Source organism: Crocodylus siamensis, chromosome 10 (assembly GCF_052110815.1).
Source record: "Crocodylus siamensis isolate JL-2025a chromosome 10, ASM5211081v1, whole genome shotgun sequence".
NCBI classification, from domain to species: domain Eukaryota; kingdom Metazoa; phylum Chordata; order Crocodylia; family Crocodylidae; genus Crocodylus; species Crocodylus siamensis.
The window spans coordinates 72520799-72540738 of NC_143404.1; the positions used below are offsets into that span (position 1 = coordinate 72520799).

General features: G+C 51.8%; 1 protein-coding gene across 1 annotated transcript; it reads left to right on the forward strand.

Annotated features, from left to right (window-relative positions):
• The first annotated feature begins 4889 nt into the window (after positions 1–4889).
• Positions 4890–19632, forward strand: LOC149856901 (BPI fold-containing family B member 3-like). The gene is made up of 16 exons (XM_090064105.1): positions 4890–4913; positions 5120–5207; positions 7750–7894; positions 8256–8363; positions 8701–8841; positions 9253–9310; positions 10365–10425; positions 10751–10842; positions 11578–11664; positions 12377–12430; positions 12531–12701; positions 13092–13159; positions 13653–13695; positions 14253–14316; positions 14437–14513; positions 19366–19632. Exons 1-16 carry the CDS (start codon positions 4890–4892, stop codon positions 19630–19632), a joined length of 1548 nt encoding a protein of 515 aa, XP_089920231.1.
• Positions 19633–19940: the final 308 nt, after the last annotated feature.

Genomic DNA, 19940 nt, shown 5'->3' on the forward strand with positions numbered 1-19940 from the left:
TCCTTCCCCGCATTGCTGTGTTGTCTCTCTTCGAACAAGGTTTTAACACTCGTATGTGGCTCTTAAGAGGCTTAGGGGGCTCAGTACCGCCGAGTAGTTGTGTCTACACACAGCTTGGGCAATGCTCTCTGACCTGGTCTGACACTCCTCATCCCAACCCTCTCTTCAGGAAATTCAGAGTCATTCACAAGAATTGCAAGCTCTGCTATGATTTTATAGCTGGCCTGGTTCTGATGTGAGCCTAGAAAGGTCTGGCACTTCTGAGGCCTGCTCGATGCTGCATCTGATGCCTCCAGTGATGCCAACCAGAGTGGGGTGAACCTGGTTGGTCGAATCAAAGATATCGCATCTACCCGAAGAACCTTGCCTGCCCACGTTTTACATGATTTTCATATGCTTTGACTACATTTTCACTGTCCCATAAAACTCCTGGTCTTCCAAGCTTGTAATCATCCTTTTTTAATGTCATCACTTTGCAAAGGGGTGTCCTTCTTACTAAAAGTGCCCCCATAATGTTCATATTTGCTTTAACACCCCCCCCCCCACCAAAAATGAAGGAAAATGTTTCGATGAACGGGGAGAGGGAAACAATAGTATAGGTTATGGCTTTTCTCACTGTTCACATGCAGGCGGTCATTTGGATTTTGGGGGCATCGTGGAGCAGTACAATCCCTGCAGTGCATTGCACACCTTGGCATGCAGCTGTACGGAAAACGAATGCCTGTTCTGGGGCTTTTTAATCATGCAAGTGAAATCGGGTGGTACTTTGTTAGGCAGTTTTGTTCACGGTCACAGAACACCAAGATGGTATTCCACGATTGCAACCACCTTTGCATATAATAAATATTACCTTTTGGCTTTTGCTTTCACAACAAAAACATCAATAGACCTCATTCATCCAGGAGCTGCTATAGAATTAAAAGGTTAATGTTGAAAAGGTCTTTGCACATGTTTACAAGAAATTGTCCCCAGGGGAGGGGAAAAAAATAATCTACGCTAAAGCATGGTAAGGAAAAATTACTTGGTGCTCTCTGCTTTCACAATAAGCATTTGCAAATGCTCCAGCAGACATCATTCAGCCGGTAGCTGATGCAGAACTAAGATGGTCTTTGAAAGGGTTGTCGCAGGTGTTTGCTAACTGTCACAGAAAATGCCTGGAGAGGCAAACTGTGAACGCTAGTATTGTTATCCTGCCTTCATTACCAAATACAAGAGGCATTCAGTTTGTAATGCTCACAAGAAATTGTCCCCCTCAAAACATCCAAAGCACTGAAGAGAGCGGCTTAGAAGTGTGGTGATGTGTCCCGCCGAGAGTTGCGGTGCCGTCTCTTCCCATTATTTTCAATGCTAAAAAATAATAATAAAAGAAAAGAGCCCTGAAGATCTTAACTATTGTCCCTGCCACAAGTAATGCCAAATCAAGTCATCTAAACTTGCATTCGCTTAGGAGGAGAAAAACTTCCAAATGACATTTTCATGACCTCACGGGGGGAGGGGGAAGGAAATCGAACTGAAAACCCAGGTGACACCCAGCTGATTGGCCCCAAATCACCTAGTGCACTCCCAAATGTTGGCGTCTGGCACAATGGTTACGTGTGTCACTGACTGTTGGTGTTGGTGCTGCTGGACTGGAGCTGGGATGTGTGAAGGACCCAGCATTAGCCGCCTGCCCCGTCTGCAGATACTGATGCATCAGAGTTGCTTCGCAGGGCAGGCTGTCCATCTCCGCTCCGTCCTTGGAGGCTAGAGGAATCCCATCCAGGGCCCTCCTCCTCGAGCTGCAAAGGGTATATTTGAAGGGTCCTTTAGTAACCTGTGGACATATTCCAGCAGTGACGAAGCACAGAGGTCCCCTGTACGTGCTATTTTTAAGTCAGAGTGAACATGTTTTATTCTCCCACGGTGCCCAATTCACTGACGGAGAAAGGCCCTCAAATTCTTTCTGACCCGATGCCGCTCTTGGGTGGCACCGATATCACCCAGCGCGCTCCGCTGACATCGGTGCAGCCACCACAGTTACTGCATTTGCAATGTGTCCCTGTACGTCTGCTCCCCGTCACTGCAGGCCTTCCGGCTCATTGGTCTGGATGCACAATCAGCTGGTGACGTTTGCTGCTGCTTACGAAAGCTTGTGCATTTCCAGTTTAGTTAGTCTACAAGGTGCAACGCTGCCCTGCCTTCCCCATCACCAAATCCGGCCAAGCCTAGTGTTGAGTGCGTGATGACAGGGGAGCAAGCCTACAGCACCGTGCTGACTCTGGTTTGGACTGCAACACCCAGAAATCCCAGGGGACTGGGAGCAAAGGGAGAGGAAGTGACCAAGGGGACCGATGGCAGCTCTGCCGCTCAGCTGGCGGCAGTCCTACAGGAGATATTTTTGTCATGGGAGGCAGTTAACTTGCACTATAATAATAGTATACTATCATTTAATAAATTGTCTGCCCCCGTCAGCCCTAATTTTTGTAACCCTGAACATTTTAATGAATAACACTGAAATAAATGCTTAAAAGTAAACACTGATTATTTGTTGAAATGAGGAAAAAAATAAAAATTGAATTCTGCCAAGCCTATATAACCCTAACAGATGTGCTGCAAGGCTGTGCTGGTGAGGTCCCCTGGGCAGAAGGAGCCCCCTGTGCAAGGCATAGCTGAATTATATAACAGTCAAACACTCCTAACACCTGAAAAACATCTTCTGCCAAGGATTTCAGTCTTTCTTTTCACCCATGAGTTTTCCATGACTGCTCTTGTCTCACTTGTCTCCTAGCTGTCTAATGCTCCTCTTTCACATGCTATCAGAGACAACGAAGGCTGGAAGGGACCTCAGGGGGTCACATCCCATCCAACCCCCCCGCTCCAAGCAGGACCAGCCCCACTACATCATCCCAGCCACAGCTTTGTCCACCCAGGTCTTGAAAACCTCCAAGGATGGAGACGCCACCACCCCTCTGTCCCAGTGCTTCACCTCCTTCCTAGGGAGAGAGTTTTTTCCTAATATCCAACCTCAACTTCCCTTGCTGCGACCGGAGCCCATTGCTCCTTGTCCTGTCAGTTCTTAAATGTATCTGTCCTTAAATTTACTTTTCAGAGTTGATTGCTGGCCCCCACACTGTCTGTTGCACCATTTGATAATTTTCCCTCCTGCGAGCTTTAATTTCTTGTTCTTTGGGCTTTGGAGAGTACTTTTATTGGAGAACCATGGAGCTGGGCCTCAGACCCTGACATCCTCTTTGCTGTGGACCAAACGAGTGACCGCTGTAGACCCGCCGCTGGTAGGAAGCCAAGATAAAGGCATGTTTGAAAGGTGCCTATCAATGGAAGCGCCCTGTTGTTGCACAGGGCTTTGGGTACGCTGCTCGCTTGCTGATTATATTGATGTTTTCATAGCCTGGCGTGGATGCGATGGGGCGATAACATGATACTAGCTTGCTGGCGTATGCTTATTTTATCAAATGTCAAGATCTAGCCAGCACAGGAACTCATTGTGCTTTTGAGGTGACCGATGGATCCAGTTGATGTGACAATGACAACACTGTAAGTGCGTTGGTACCTGTGCTTCCCGCCCTTGGCTTTTACATAATAACCTATTCAAAGCTGGAATTAGCATGTGCCAAAAGATACCTGAGCTGATCTGGAAACCCGTCTTTTCACGAGGAGTTTGCACAAAGTATTAAGTCTAAGACGGTGCCCTTTTGGAAGGTCCTCTCGGTTACAGAACACCCCAATAGGCAGTTGCATTTGCCATCAAAAGCATTGAATGAAGAGTTTCCATCTAAGCAGTTACCCAGCCAGTGCTTGCCTCTCCTCCGGGGGCCGTCTTCCCTGGGTCCCAGGGCAGGGACCACATTGCACGGTCGTGTCAGACTCCCGCCCTGACCCAGAATCTGGCCCTAAGTGACGTGCCCCCGCTCGATGCACGGGGCAGGAAATTTCCACGCTGTTCTCGTCGGTGCAGGGGTCTGGTTGTCTGCAACCCCCAGAACAGACCAGGCCAGTCAGGAAAAGACAAGCTACTGGAGCGTGCCAGCGGCATGAAGATCCAGAAGCCAAACCATGTAGGATCCCCCTAACTTTTGCACCCAAGCTGCTCACCATTAGCCCATATGATTTAATCCTTTGCCTGTTCAGCACACGGTGAGTGGGACTGGATGGCTGAGACAGGGACCTGGATCTCAAAGCGACTCTGCATTGACCGGCTCCAATGCTACAGCGGGGCCGGGCATTGGTCAAGAGGACCATTGCTGGGGCTCGCCCACCCCTGGCCCCCAGGCTGGTTTAGCGATGTCCTGTCGAGCTCTTTGCATCAAGTCTGTGGGCTTAGGTGGTTAACAAAGTCCAGCAGGCTCAATGCTCTGTGGTGCTTTCCTGCTTGATGATTTAATTTCTTGTTCTTTGGGCTTTGGAGAGTGCTTTTATTGGAGAACCGTGGAGCTGGGCCTCAGGTCTCGACATCCGCTTCACTGTGTACGAAGTGAGGGACTGCCGTAGACCCGCCGCTGGTAGGAAGCCAAGATAGAAGCATGTTTGAAAGGTCCCTAGCAATGGACATGCCCCGTTATTGCACAGGGCTTTGGTTACACTGTTCTCTTGCTGATTATTTTGATGTTTTCATAGCCTGGCATGGACCCAATGGGGTGATAATTTGAGACTGTCTTGCTGGTGTATAAGAAAGATATAAGAAACCATGAGATGAACCAGGGAGGCCTTGTGACTCGCTCGCTCCCTGGGGTTGTGATGACGCTGCTCGGTGGGAAGAGCTCTGCTGAGCCACGGACATTAAGGCCAGTCCTGCTCCGCTGGAGAAGCGAGCACCTTGCTCCGTTTCCACACTGGCCCCTCTGCCTCCTGCCTCTGCTTTGCAGGGTAGGAGGAGGAGACGCTCCACAACGATGCACATCTCATCCATGGCTCAGGTGCGTGGGCTTCCTCTGGCCTTTCTTGAAAGGAAGTGGAAATGTGGTCAAGAGAAATGACTTCAAAATCTGGCCTGGCTACGTTCCCAGCATGGGCAGCGGAGGTGGCAGCAACACAAAGTGCTGCAAAAGCAAACGTGTTGCTTGCTTTGCCCTCATCATTTGTCTCTCCGCTCTTTGCCACCTGCTTTGGTCCGTGCCTCTAGCCGGGAGTGCTGAGCGAAGCACAGAGGCCTCCCTGGGCCAATACGCCCGTTGTCTCGAGTCTGCTGAACTTCATGGAGAAAACTCCCGGTGACTTCAGCAGATGTTGGACATGGCCCTCCTTAGTAATTTCTTCAAGGCAGAGAGTTGTGGATTATGTTCTTTGGAGAAGAAAGGTAGCTCAGTCTCGGGGTGCCAGCCTGGGCTCAGTCCTCTGCCACTGCTGCCCTGTGTCGCCTTGGGCAAGTTGCTTTGTTCTTCCTCTGCAAAATGTAGGGAGCTGCACTGCCCTCGGCACTGGGGTGTCTGTGGGCAGACACGGCCGCGATGGTGCGATGCTCAGGTCCTGTGCTGGGGGAGGCGGTGGGACCCCCTCACGGGTTTCTCCCGTCATGCATTGCTATGCCCAGGTTAGACACCTCATGGGACAGCTGTGGAAAGCCTCTTGCCGGATAGTGACAACACCACATGAGTTTAAGGCTATGCTCATAGAGCTGGGTGTGCATGATATTTCAATTTTTTTGGGGGGGGGAGGGTGAAAAAGTGTAAATGATAAGCTTCTGACTGGAAAAAAAGAACAGTTTGAGTGGGCAGGATGCTGGGGAAAGCTCCTGCTCGGGGGCTTTTGTCCCTGCTCTCCGCAAGGGCTTGCGCTGTGTGTTATCGTGTCTCTCCTTTGGCAAGGAGTCCCCAGCTCAGGACCCCTGTCCGTGGAGGAGAGGGGGTGGTGGCCACCAAGCATCCAAATGCAAATGCCCCAGTAAGAACGGCCCAATAGATATTGGGCATTAAATTAAAGTTTTCAGTTTTCAGCCTAAAACTGAAAAAAAAAAAAGGGATTTTATTTTTTTTATATAAATGCCATTCAGTTGAAACCCCAGATTTGCCACTGAAAAATAGTTGCTGCTGATTTTCTTAAAGGTTTTATACCCTTTTTGGGCCATCTTTTCCATCAATCCCTGTTTTGCCCCCTGACTTGAGCAGCGAGACGTGGCTCTGCGGGACCGGTCCCCCAGAACAGCAGATTACGGAGCTGGCCTATACCTGGCCCCTGCATTTGATATATGTTGCTCAATAATTTACCTAACTTTTCACTTCTCTAAGGAAATGTTTGCATTGGATGACATCAAAACCCACACGTTATTTGTTCAACCCCCAACCAATTGTCTTGACTTTCCTCGATTGCGCCATTTTCCTTGTCTTTGCCACCAATTTTTTTGTATATAAGAGGGCCCATTGCAGAGGGCTGGCAGAAGAGGAGGACAAGGGGTTGAGATACATCTTCCTGACCAAGATCTCGGCAAGGTAAGAACAAGACGATCTGAAGAGTAGTCTCTTAGACTTATCCTCAGTGCACCAGCGCAGGGAGACGGGTGATGTTATGCATGGCTTTTATATGGTCCTGTTGTGTTACAATTATTTTAAGGGTTTCATAAATAACCGGGGATTAAATTATCTTCTCTATAACTCTGTTAACTTAGGTAGATTTACAACCAGGGCGAATGATGCATTTTGCTCTGTTTTGGCCTAAATTCCTTGGGAACGGACTGGGACGGTGGGAGTTCATTCTGCATCGTGAGAGTATCTGAGCTCTCTCTGCGTGGCCTACTCATGTATAGGGAATCCCATGGCTTGTGTAAGGATGTCCCTAAAATTCAAACAAAGTTTTAAAATGTGTATGTTATGCTTTTGTTTAACATACTGATAGAAAAGGGACTTTAATACCAGCAGACGCTTTCGCTGGGTTTGTCCTTGCATCACAGAAGCTGGCAATTAGGTGCGGATTTGCTCTCCTTGCTCCCTGTTTCTGCAGTGAAATCTGTGATTGAGTCCTCATGTTCCTTTTCATGTCTGTTATGTGGTCTCCTGACTTCCTTATGGAGAGGAGACAAGATTTAGTTTGTGGGTTAAAACACTCCAATTCCCGCTCAAGCATCCTGAGATCATCCCAAAGGGGAATAGGTAATGTGCCCGTGGTCCGGGATCGCTGCTAGGGTCCTTACAGCCATCTTTGGTGGGACCAGGCATCAGGACCTTCAATAAATCTCCTCCGATGGACCTTCTTCCCTTGCCTCTCCTTCGGCTTCCTTCTGGGCAGCTGTCGGGTCTTGACCCGGCTCATCTGCTGCCTCTCCAGCATCGTGTCCTGGCATTGCTCATTATGCTCTGTTTTGTTAATGGGATGCTTTTTGCAGGTATCCAACACAAGGAAGATGAAGTTGTGGGCCATTTTCCTGTTTTGTGGTCTCCTGGTGCCATCTCAGGCTGTCCTTGACAATCCCTTGGCTATTGCTAATCTGGATGGCCACGTAATAGAAAATCGTAAGCATTGCTGTTGTTGCTAAATAATGGAATAGGGGTGGGATGGCCCAGATTTATTACTATCCAGTGAATCATTTTGCCCTTCCTGTCACTTGCTGGTGTACAGGAACAAAGCCTTTGGGTGACCTATTCTATCTTGCACTGATGGAGGCTTTGTACCCAGGGCTTTCACAGGCCTTTTCAAAACCCTCCTCCGTAAATCCCTTTTCCAAACGGGGCAGCCAAGGCCTGGGGGAGCTGCGGTCAGGCCATAGCACCACTGGAATCTGAATGCACATGACCTGCTCTGAACTCTTTGTCCTTTTTTCAGTTATACAAGATTTATTGAAAAAATTCAATGTCCTGTCCATCCTCGAAGATATTAATGGAGCTGGGTCAGGCATCCTGCACAATCTGTTAAGCGACGCTAAAAGTCTGCTCGGAGATCTGCTGAACCCGGTTAAAGCACTTACTGGGTAAGTCCAGGGCATGGCCCAGGCATTTGCAAATCCCCCTCAGTTAATTTCTGGCACATGTGGGCAAGATGCTGTAACTAGCTCTCAAAGCAGAGCAGGCAGGGGTCGCAAAGGCAGCTTGGGTGTACAGCACACAGGCATCACCGTGGCTCCCTGAGGCAGTTTCTGTGCTCATTTGCACCATTTATGAACCCAGAGAGCTTCCAAGCATGCAGCAGAGTTAAAGTAATGCTAAAATGCAGCTCCCGCAGGCCAGATGGCAGCTCCCCGGAGCACTCCGGCGCAGGGTGGTGGCGCGGCACAGCATGGCATCTGCAGCAATCGCTTCATTTGCTGGCTCTCAATCTGTTTTGTTTCCCAGGCTGAAAATTGTGCACATTACTCTCCCCAAAGTATCGGTGAAGGTCCTGCCGGGACCCGGGCTCGAGCTGACTCTTTACACCCAAGTGTCAATCGGTGATACCAAGAGGTGAGCATCTTCCCTCGAGCGGGTGCGAAAGCAGGTGATTGTGGTCAGAGAAACCTCAGACCAGGGCACACTCCTCACTTCCTTAGGGTCTTCATTAACAGGGTATTCGAAGGCGGGTGTCAATTAGGCAGTTGTCCTTTGTTAACTGTATTATCATTTTTCAAAGGTGACGAGGTGCAATTAAGGTTCAGAAATAACGAGGGGCTAATCAAGCAGGAGGGCCCCAGGTTTAGCACGAATACGCTCTTTACTGGGCCGTTCGCCTGGGCTCTGGGACAGTCAGGCAGCAGGAGCGTTTGCCAGGGGAAGGGCACTGAATCCCCCTGTCCGTTCTCAGCGATTTGGACGAGAAGCCTCTTCTCCAGGTGGAAGTGAACATCACATCGACGGTCGAGGTGCAGTCGGATGGCAAAGGTGGCATCAAGCTAGTTGTCAAGGACTGCCTGACTCACGTTGGTAATGTTCAGGCCATTTCTAGGTAGGTGCCAGCGATACCTGCTATGCCCACTGACTGCGTGCGATAGCTGTGCCTGCAGTGAACACTTTTACTGTTGCCGTTCAGAGGGATGCATTAATTCACTCCTTTTATTTGACACCGGGTGGTTAAATATTGGGATTATTTTCTGTGAATGAGTAACTGTCTTTCAGGGTCTGGCCTGACTGGGGAATTGCAGAGCATCCTGCACCATGCCGCAGGCTTGATCAATGGGTAGTCATTCAAACTTTGGGCCTGAGTGTGTTTTTCATGTAGAAATCCCGACACAGCCCTGCTCTCTGCAGAGGACAGGGTGGGGGCGTTGGCGAGTGGGTAGATTTCTCTTGTTCTTGTTGTAGTCGTTTTGCCCTGTATAAACAGGCATCGCTTGTAACCTCCTGTCCTATTATTTAGCTTGATCCATGTGGAAAAGGTCTTAATGAATGCCCTTATCAAGCTCCTGCCTAAAGTGGTAAGTCTGCATCGTGACACATTTGATTCGATCAGAACGATACCTGCAAACAGTGAGACGTGCAAGCGGTCCCCGTCGCTCTAGTCATTCCCCTGAAGTCACTTGGGCCCCTCCACCCTTTCCCCCACCCTGTGAACAAGGACCATTGAGATGGACACAGGCTCATCTTCCAAAAGAAAGCCCATTGTGCAATGATGCAGAGAAAGTGGTCTCACTCTTTGGATGTACTAATGCTGTGTTTCCATATGCACGCCCAGTCCACGCAGGCATTAAGGAGGTGTATGTATTGTTCAGAAAAGTGGCAGAAGCCTTGTCCTCAGTGTGAACTTCTTGCACAGGATCAATGAGGGATGAAGGGAGCTCAGGAGGTCACATCCAGTCCAACCCCCTGCTCCAAGCAGGACCAGCCCCAACTTCATCATCGCAGGCAGGGCTTTGTCTAGCTGGGTCTTAAACACCTCCAAGGATGGAGAGTCCCCCACCGCTCTGGGGAGCTCATTTCAGTGCTTCACCACCCTCCTCATGAGACAGTTTTTCCTCCAGCTTAAACCTCCCTTATTCACAGCTCGGTACGGGAGTCGTGCTGAGGTGTGCAAAAGCGATGCTGAAAGGTTGGCTTCTGTACCCCTGACGCACTGCGACAAGCCTTTCCTCACAGGCCAGCACTGGTCATTAGCAGAGAGGGTCTTATGTCTAATGATGCCAGCAGCCCCTTGCTTTAGGCATGGGTGCGGTAGCCATTGGCCCCCTTTTGCAGCTCAGTTGACTGAGGCAGTCTTCAACACCATTCTAGATTGAGGCTTCAATTTGTGCCTCTGGAGCTGTAGCAGGATGTGACCACTGCTCGGCCTCCATCCTGTTGGGCACAGGGGGAAGAGTGTATTTCGAAGAGGTTTCCCTGCGCAGACCGTGACCTTCATGGGCTTCCTGCAGCAGCTTTCTGCTGAGTTCAGGGATCTGCAATATTAATAATACATGTCCAGAATAACGCAGCCCGGTCCAGGATCCACTCGAAGAGTCTCATGCAGCGTGGCCTTCCCTTTCTGTGTTACAGCTCTGTCCTGTGATTGATACCGTGGTCGGCCTCACAAACACTGTGATTCACGTCGTGGACAGTAAGTTTCTGGTAACTTTATTCCTTCCAAAATGTTTCTTGATCCCTAGCGCTCGTGGGACTTTCCAGCAAGGAGGGTGGAGGGGTCTGCAGCCATTTCCATTGTGACGATTCCTGCTCAGTGTGGCTTGGCTCCGGGTTTATGTCCCAGGAAAGCAGCTGGATAGACTTCTTCCCAGCACTCAGTCCATGAGCTGCCTTCCAGCGAGGAGTTTGAATGGGAAGGTCACAATCAGGGATGCTCAGGAATACAGATACATCCTGGGACAACCGTGCTCAGTTTGCAGTTCATCACACTGTATGAACACGTCTTTGTTTCTCTGCAGCTGTGGCCCCAGTTGGAAAACTGGGACATATCCATTACTTGGTCAACGGCCTTCCGCTGGTCAACGGCCAACACCTCCAGGTGGATTTGAACGTAGGTATTACTCTTCTTCCTGGCTTAGACATGCCCAGGTCTGCAGCACGGGGTAACACGTGCAAATCCTCCTGTCGGGTGGTGACTATTTATTAAGGGAGATTCCTTGTTTCCAGAGGAGACACCAGCAGATGCTGCTCTGTGTGGCCTGGCAACTGCATGTGATAACGCTGGTCTTCCTTAGTTGTGGTGATAAGGCACCGACACGTTGGATACTGTTTAGTAAAACATCACTACTCTTTAATCCGCTCTACCTAATGACTGTGTTTTATAAAGTAACAGTGGTCACCCTTTAAATGCAGTTTCCACTTATAACGGGGTGCAGATGCACGATTCATTAAGCTTATCAGCGGGCTGTGGATCTTGGTAGCCTCTGTTACTGCTGTACGTTAGTAAGAGATTTTATAGGAGCTGAGCGTCTGGGGCTAAACACGACCTCCTGATTGAATCCTATAATCAGCTGTAACAATCAATTAGCCATTTGTGGAAACATGTCTTTGTCAGGCATTAACTCCTTATAAAAGTACTTGTACCTTCAATCTTGCTGCACAGCGGGACCGCGATGATCACGAGTTCCCGTCCGATGCCTCGTCTTCCATGTGGTAATGCAGATACCCCACTTTTTAAAATCTCTCCCAGGCTTTGGTTACGGACGCCGCAGGCCAGTTAATCGCCCCCCGGATGGGACCTGGAGCACCCATATCTCTGTCCCCTGTGTCAGACCACACTTCCCAGGTTGTTCTCACAGAAAATCTCCTGGAGATGGTGTTTGCCCTGCTACACAATAGAGGGGACCTTGACATGGAGATCACCAGTCCTGTGGTGAGCCCTACAGACTACCCCGCGCTGTTTCCCTGCAGCCCCTGATCCGGCGCTCACCTGTGCTGGGTTCACAGTTTTTGTGCACACCCATCAGCTTTTGCTTCCAAATGAGCCAGCCATGGTGGAAATGCACCGCCTTTTTAGTTGCAATTAAGCCAAGAAGATGTGCCCACCATGCACGTCTCTTCTCTGCCCACCTCCTGCCTAGCTCTTACCCCGGGCACAAGGGGCTTGAGAGCGGCTTTTGTCTTGGTCCATGGACCTCCAAGCCCTTGTTAAACCTGGCCCTCCATGCAGTGCATCCTGCTCTCACGTGGGGCTGGGCGACCCTGCGCTTTCTGCAGTGTGACAAGCTTGGACGTGCGAGGAGCTGGATTGCATGGCGCCCATGGTCAATGGCTGTGCATTGCCCGGGCCCGGATCCAGCTCTGGAGCAGGGGTGAAGTGGCCGCGGAGGGTGCTCTGACCCACACACGGTTGCTTGGATTATGTGCCATGTCTTTGCCATCTCAGGACTTGTGTGGCTTACTGCTAGTAGGGCTGAAAACAAACCAGACCAAAACCTGGGGCTGTGGCTGGAGGGAAGCAAGGACAAGGCAGAAAATCATGTTTCTGGGTGGAGGGAGGGGGCAGAAGGCTGTTGTTAGGTGCAATCTGTCTCTTGAAAGCGGCTCAGCTCTTTGACTCCCGTTGCATTGCCTTTCTCCCCCAGGCTGGCCCTCTCGTTCCACTGACAAGCGATGCCATCAAGCCCAAGATCCCCGAGGTCAGTGCCTCTCTTGGCTTTCAAGCTCTTTTGTCTGCGTCTGTCGAACCTTTGCAGTCTTCCACTCTCTGCCTCACCCCGTTGTGACGCCCTTCCGCAGGTGTCGCACCTGATACCAAAACACCTGCCGCTGGTGGTGAGGATCAGGCTCGCTTCGCCCCCTAAACTGACCCTGCACGATTGGAAAGCCTCTTTGAACGTCACTGTTTCCATCGAGGTGCTCATCCGCCACAAGAACGAAACTCTGCAGCCCCTCTTTACAGTGGACGCGGTAAGCGCGGCGAGAGCGCGTGGGCATTCGCTCCTTTATTGGGTCTCCAGAGTCCAGACAGAATTGCTCTTGGATTGCTTTTCGTATCCAAAAAGCGACACAACCGACGTGAGATTTAGTTAAGGCCAGTAGACCAGGTGATGAGCTGCACTATTCTCAGGCAAGTGGATAAAACCACACATTTGAGAAATAGCTCAAAATAAAGATGGGCGGTGAAAGCATTTGGTGAAAAATCAACTTGGCGGAGTCCAGCAAGAGCTCCTAGCTGCGCGTGCAAACAGAAACGTCCTCCTGTGAATGGGGTGCTTCAAAAAACACGGGGTTTTGTTTTCAGCCTTAAAGTGGGAAAGGACAGAGCCAGTAGCCTTTATGTTGTTGCTCTAATTGCAGGATGTCATTCTGAGTCTCGGCCTTAGTGTGGAAGACCGCAAACTACACTTCGACTTCCATGTGGACAGGTAAGCCTGGGGGCTTGTCCACCATGCCTACGTTGGGCCAGTCCTCATGCTGATCGCGGGAACATGGCTGAATGGGGCTTGCAAGGCAGGTCATAAATGCAACACAAATGCACCGGAGTGAGTGATTTTTTGCTGAGACTGCCCTGGTGGAGCTGCTCACTTGAAATGTGACCTCTGAAATCTTCAAAAAGCATTCCCCCAACTTTCAGTTTGGGTGGGAAAGTCCACCTCACATATAAGACAAACTCCAGAGATGATCAAATGGGATTTCAGAGCATTTCTACAGTGCATTTTAAGTCAAGGGAAACCAGGCTTTAGCACTTCACACTCCAGCTTCTCCTGGATCTTTCATAACGAGCTAGATCTCCATTCATCCCAAAGAAATGCTCATTTTTGCAATCTACTCCTGCATCTTCCCACCCGCCGCGTGGATGCAGGGGATACACAGATAAACGGGCTCTGAAGTGGTCTTGACTGCTTTTATTTTTTGCAGCGTTCGGTTCTGGCTGGCCTCGTCGCACTTAGGCTCCTTCGATGTAAGTTTGTGGCGCTACGCAGCCACGCGCTGCATAAAGTGACTGAATGCCAGGAATGGGAGCCAAGGATTAATGACCGAGGGTTTAATCCATCTCAGCCCCATCCAGCTTGTCCTATGGGATAAAGCTGCAATTTTTCACCGTTAGCATTTGGTCAACACGTTTGTCTTTGTCCCACTCGGTTTCCCAGCCCAGTAGGCATCCTCAGAAGGGCAAAAGCAACTTTCCTCCCTCTTACAGAGCACCTCCTCTCTGGCATCTTGGGGGGCAGGAGGGCACCAGGCCCTGGAGAGAAGGTGCCCGTCCAGTGATGGGTTTCCTGTGAGCCCTATATCCCCCCCGGCTTTACATTATAGATGGTGGCCCTGACGGCTGGACCATCCCTTTCCTCACCCACGACCTGAGAAATGATTGTCCCACTCGCTGAAGACAAAGGCCCATGAAATGAGGCGGCAGGGGGTACGGGCAAGCCTGGGCTCTCCGCAATGGAGAGGCAGAGGCTTTCTTCCTCGGTCAGAAAATGCGCAGCTGCTAAAGCTCTCCTCTTCCCCTTGCAGATCTCTGACCTTGAAAGCTGGCTCCGTAAGATCATCGAGTCCCTGCACCTGCCCAAGATCAGTTGTAAGGCTGCTTTTGTCTTTGAATCTTCTGCCTTTTAGAGTCTAGCGGGAGCTTGGAGCCGCCCCGCCTGTTCTGCGTAGCTGCGCTGGCGGTGCTGAGCGCCCTTTCTCTTTATTTCAGCTGTCCTGGAAGCAGGCGTGCCTCTACCTCAGCTTTTCAACATGGACATGACCAATGCTGCTGTGGCCATCACTGACGTACGTGTCGGCTCGCTTGGTTTCTGAGCTGCTTTCCGGCCGCGAGGCTCTTTCCTCTGGGCTCTCCCTGGAGCGGTCTTTACAGCCCATGGAGGCTGCCAGCCCTTGCCCCAGACTTCCTGTGCGAGCCCCGGCTCTGCGGGTGATTTGACACCCGCGTTTTCCTTCCAGGGCCGCTCACCCTCCTTGGTTGACTAAATGGCTGGGACACGAGTGCAATCTAGACCTTTAGGGCTAAGCTGGACACTCAAAACCGCACGCCCCGATTGGCAAAGCACAAAAAGCTGTCAGAAAAGTGGAGGCTGCTCCTGACCTACGGCCTTCTGTAAAAATACCTTGCTGTTCCCAGCAGAGTTCAACCTGGCCAAGAGCACCCGGTTGCACCAAAAGCACCACGACTGTTGCTTTCTCTGGGAAGCCAAGTTCTTGCTGCAGGCTGAGACACGGTTAAACATGCCCGTGGCAAGTAGGAGCTCTATGGATTTCATCCATGGATACCTCATTAAATAGCCCTGTTTCCTATTAAGCGATGATGTAACTCTTCATCACCGTTCAATCAAGGGTCTTCTCCTGTGAGGCCACTCCTGTGCGATGGTTAGAGCGGGTGGACACATTGAGACTAGATGAATTACCCCCGCCTCACCCCTCCTGATTTCCCCTTGTGAGCAGAGCCAGGGGCACAACCCCGACTGACCGCCCAGGGCTCATTCATTACCTGGCTCCCGCGTCTGAGCAGACGGGAGGGAGCAGCTCCGCGGGGCAGAGAAAAGAAGGGGGCTTCTTTCTGACATGCCTTCTCCTCCTGACAGCATGCGGTGGTGCTGACCAAAATGATCTGAGGGTCCCAGAAAAGGACCAGAACTGGGCGCTCCCGCCGGGGACATCTGGAAGGAGGCGGTGACCTGCACAACCGAAGAGTCCTGGACTCCCGTCCTGCTTTCTGAGCAATGCTTCGTTTCAAGACCGTGATTCTTCTGTTTCTAATGAATTCAACTGTACAATAGGGTTAGCGCTAGCAGCCTGTCATGTAGTTAGTTGAAAATTGTTGGGGTTTTCTCTGAGAACTTCCTTGGTCAGCTTTATTCTCCAGCGCCGAGCTCAGGATCTCGCGTTGTGCAGTGACTGCATCCGGTTCTGGTGCTTCCCTTCCAATAAAAGCTTTCACGCCGTAAGCAGTTGTTCTGGGCATCTGTTCCTCCTTGCCGTGCCTTTCCCTGCTCCCCTTCTTCTCCAGTCTCTTGCCTTGAGTTGAAGGGTTTGCATCGGGGGGGCATTGAAGCTGGGACTGACATTTGGGAGGCAGGGTTTCTAAGAGCAGCCTGCGGCAAGAGCTGCGCGTGAAGCTTGCACCCAGCCTCTTCTCCCTCCGTGTGCGGACGCTCTCACAGCGTATGCGAGGTGATCTTCAGTGACCTCGACCGGCTTGCGCTGCCTCGCCTCTTCTCTCCGAGCAGTCCCTGTGCTCCCCGGAGAAGAGTTGAGTTACTGAATCAGCCCTCCTCCAAGTGCTTCACCATCTTTAATGCATTTTTAGCCTTATCATCCCCCTTTGCAGGTGGGAAACTGAGGCAGTAGGTCAACTAAGAGATTTTCCCAGGGAGTCTGCAGGAGTCAGGACTTGAACCCTGATCTCAGGAGTGCCAATACCGTGCTCCACCCCCCAGACCCTCCTTCCTCCCTAAAGCCCTGCCCTGTGCGGGTCCCTTGAACAGGTCTGGGCAGCGCCCAAGGTCCCTCTGGCCATTTGCAGGAAGGTCCTCGCCGGTCAGACCAAGGGAGCAGGGCTCTGTGCTCGACAGCAATGAGGCCCCCAGCGCCCGGAGAAGGGGGCTGAACCCCGCAGCTGAGGGCCTGAGCTTGCATTTCCAGAGCCCGCTTAAGTGCACGGCCTGGTTTTTAGGTGCTGAGCGCTCGCGGATTTGGGGGCTGCATATATATTCTCAGGACCTCAGCAAATGCGGCCAGAAACCCTTTATTATTTCTGTCACGTAAAAGTGTCTGCCTTGCTCGTGAACTTATTCTCTTAGGGGTCAGGTGGTATGTGCGTGAGCCAAAGCCAGACCTGGTTAGAGCACCTGAGTCTCTGCGGAGGCCGGAGGAGTTTTCCCCACACAAAGTATGAATCCGGCCCTTCCAGGATCCTGAGTCAGACCCAAGGAGGTCGGCGGATCTGCTCTGATGTAGGGCAGCCCAGGCTCTGGTACAAGTCGGAAATACCGCTACAGCCCCATCGTCTATTGCTCAGGGCATCGAGAGGCGGTTTCCTGACGCCACAGAGAAACCCAGGACAAGCCAAAAAGCTCGTGCACCAGTCCTTACATGTGTCTGGGCGTACCCAAGGCAGGAGAAATCTGGAAATGCACTTGATGTTCATAACAGCAATTGTCAGGTCATGCATTACCTAACGCCTTTGGCGTCTGGGGATCTTGGGCAAGTTTAAATGAGCCAAGGATGTGGCCTGAAGTCATTAAAGACCATGCCTTGCCACTGGATCTGGGAGGTCCCCAGAAAGTGGAAGCACAGCTGGGCTGCTGCTGCCTTGGGCTTTGGGGAAAACCCTTTGGAGGAGAACAGTTCTGCTTCATGCTTCATCCAGCTGCCTCAGCGCCGTGCAAAACTCCTTGGCATGTTTTACGTGCTGCAGGATTACAAAAGAAAGGCGCCTGTGCTACCCGCTGGAAGGCAGTGGCCGTGGTGCTGTTCTGCACATAGGAAGAGAGGGACTTGCAACCCACAGCAGCTGCCGAGGGGGTGGGCTGAAGGCTTCGCCCTCTACTCCCAGTCCTCCGGGTGCTGAGGAGCCCTCTGTTTAGATGCAGAGTCCTGTCTGCACCAGGGACTCGGTGCCTCCAGGGGCAGCTCTCCTGCAAGGAGGCTCCTCTGAGCCCAGACCCAGTGCCGCAGGTGGCCTCATTAGTCTGCTCCACTATAATAAGCACTGTTGCTTAGCAATGAGAGCTAGACTATAATAAGCACTGTTGCTTAGCAATGCTAAATAGCCTCGCCTTGTCCTCCAGCTGCAAGGGCATCTCCACTCCTTCCCCCTCTAGAAGTGGATCTTGTTTGGGGGCCCTGACTTCACCCATGGGCTTGGGGCCTCAAGAGCTCTGTTCTGCTTGTAGCCGCTTGGATATTTGCCCTCCCACCCCAAAGCCATGCAGCTGGGCTTTGCACAGGCCGCTAGTTGCTGGGAACATGCTGCTTTTGTTCAAGTATTCGAGCTGCAGCGCATCCCAGCCTTGCCAGCCCCCTGGTCCACGTGCTGGCCCATGCCCTCTGCCCGTCCGTGTTTCTCCTGCAGGGGATCGGGGCCGCAGGGAGTTTGCAGAGCCTCTTGCTGAGCCCCAAACCAAAATCTCTGCGTGTCGGTGTCTGGATCAGGAGCGTTGCTGCGGTGGGATGGGTTGGCAGGGTGTACATGGCTAGTGTGCTCATCCTCCCAGGGGTTACGGGGTTTCACTGGCATGGAGTGCCCCAAAAAACTCGTTGCACCAATAGTAATGGAAAAGCGACCCAGGAGAGCAGTGCTAGTGGTTCTGGATGGAAAGCCTGAGCCTGGGTTCAGATTTCAACCCTTGTCTTGTAAATTATTTCCCCCCTACTTGCCCGGCGTTACCTGCAGTTTCCACGCCCCGTTCCGGCCCATCTGCATGCGCGGCGGTGATGGCTGAGCACAGGTTGCACGCACCATGCACCTTGCACAGCGGGGCTGTATGGGAACCTGGCTGCTGATTTCCAAAGTCAGATGTCTGTGGCTTTGCAGGTCCACAGACCTTCTGCCAACTTGCGGGGGTGAGGACTGGGGGTTGGACTAGATGTGACCTCCTGAGGTCCCTTCCAACCCTCAATGGCTTGGGTTCGAACTGGGAAGATGGCCCGTTTTAACGCATTCGCTTTTTCAATCGAACACTCGACGGCGTTTCTCAGGGCTGCACCTAATGTGAGACCAGGGGGAGAGGTGTTATATAAGGCACTCCAAGAAGCCTGATACAGATAAGCTGTTATTACCATCTTTGGAAAGGTATTTTCCCGTATTGTATAAGATGCATTTGAGAGCCTTGGCTAGGATCTAGTATCAGATAGTATCTCACGAGGTATTGACTGTTCGGGAAATGAGGACAAAAGTGCCATTGTGTCTGAAGGCGACTTAAGTTTTCAGCTGACACCACGTCATTACTTGGTCATTACTTCTCTGTGGCTACTGAGGGTGTCAAGTCTATCAGCGCGGCGGTGGAGGCTGCGGAAACGGACAGGATAATCTTCAGGAAATGCTTCTCAGGTTGAAAGTTTAAGGACCTTGTTGTTTAATTTGTTTTTCTGACGATTGAGAGTCCTTGGGAGAAGCCCTTGGCATAGTCAGAAGGTTTCCTGAGCAGACGAGAAGCCAAGTAGATGGCAACCCATCAGAAAGTACCTGGAGATGCTCGCGGATGCTCAAAGGCAGGCAATGGCATGCTTTCGTGCTGGGTCTGGGCGCTCACGAGTCTAACCCTGCTAGTCCTGGCCCTGCTTTTTTTGTCACTTGGGAATCCCAGGGATTCAGTTTTGCACAACTGAGCATATATATCTGCATTGCCAATCTGGATGTGCAGATGCGGGGCCCTGGGTGTGCTCTGTGGATTTTGAATAGCGATTTCAAATTGTAAAGCTGCAAGAACATAACAGCATCCGGGCTCTGGGATGGGAGGGGAACAGCCTGAAGTGCTCGTGAATCTAGAGAAGCGATCACTGCTCGTGCAAACCAAACTGTGCACACAGCCCGTACGCAGTGGACTGCCGAGTCCCCGACGCCGGTGGGAATGCCCGGGGCCAAGCGGCCTGCCGCCCGATTCCTGCCTGTGCTCCACTGCAGCGCAGTGAGGACGTGGCTCTGCCCACAGGGGACTTTGCACGGTCTGAGCACACCTACCACCCCCCAAGCAGCCTGGAGATTGCCACAAAGGGCAGCATTAAGCAACATGGGCAAGGTCTTGGTGTCGTGGTCCCTCGCCTTCCATATCGCAGTCTAATGACGAGGGCCCTGGCATTAGGCAGCGGGAGACCTTGGCTCCTGGAAGGCATCCAGACCCGCATCTCCCACCTCCGGGGCAAGGGCCCTGACCTGCCGGTGGCAGGGTAGTCTGGGGGACAGCCTCCGCCCTTCCCGAGCCAGTCGGAGGGGTTTGCAGACGGCAGGGAGCCTGGCTACGGGCACGGCGCTCCAGTGCAGGGAAGGGATAAAAAGACTTAAGCTCCGGGCCCGTCTCCCAGAGCTCGACATGGGACGGTCGTTAGTTAAGCACAGAAACGGCGCAACTGCGTCAATGAACTCCAGACGGGAAAGTGGGGCCCTGTATTTGGGGAGCTCGGAGCCGACCTGGTCCAGGGCTTCGTGAGCCACGCTGGCATCTCCGAGTGGCTGCTGGGCTCAGCCCGGGGCTTAACCCT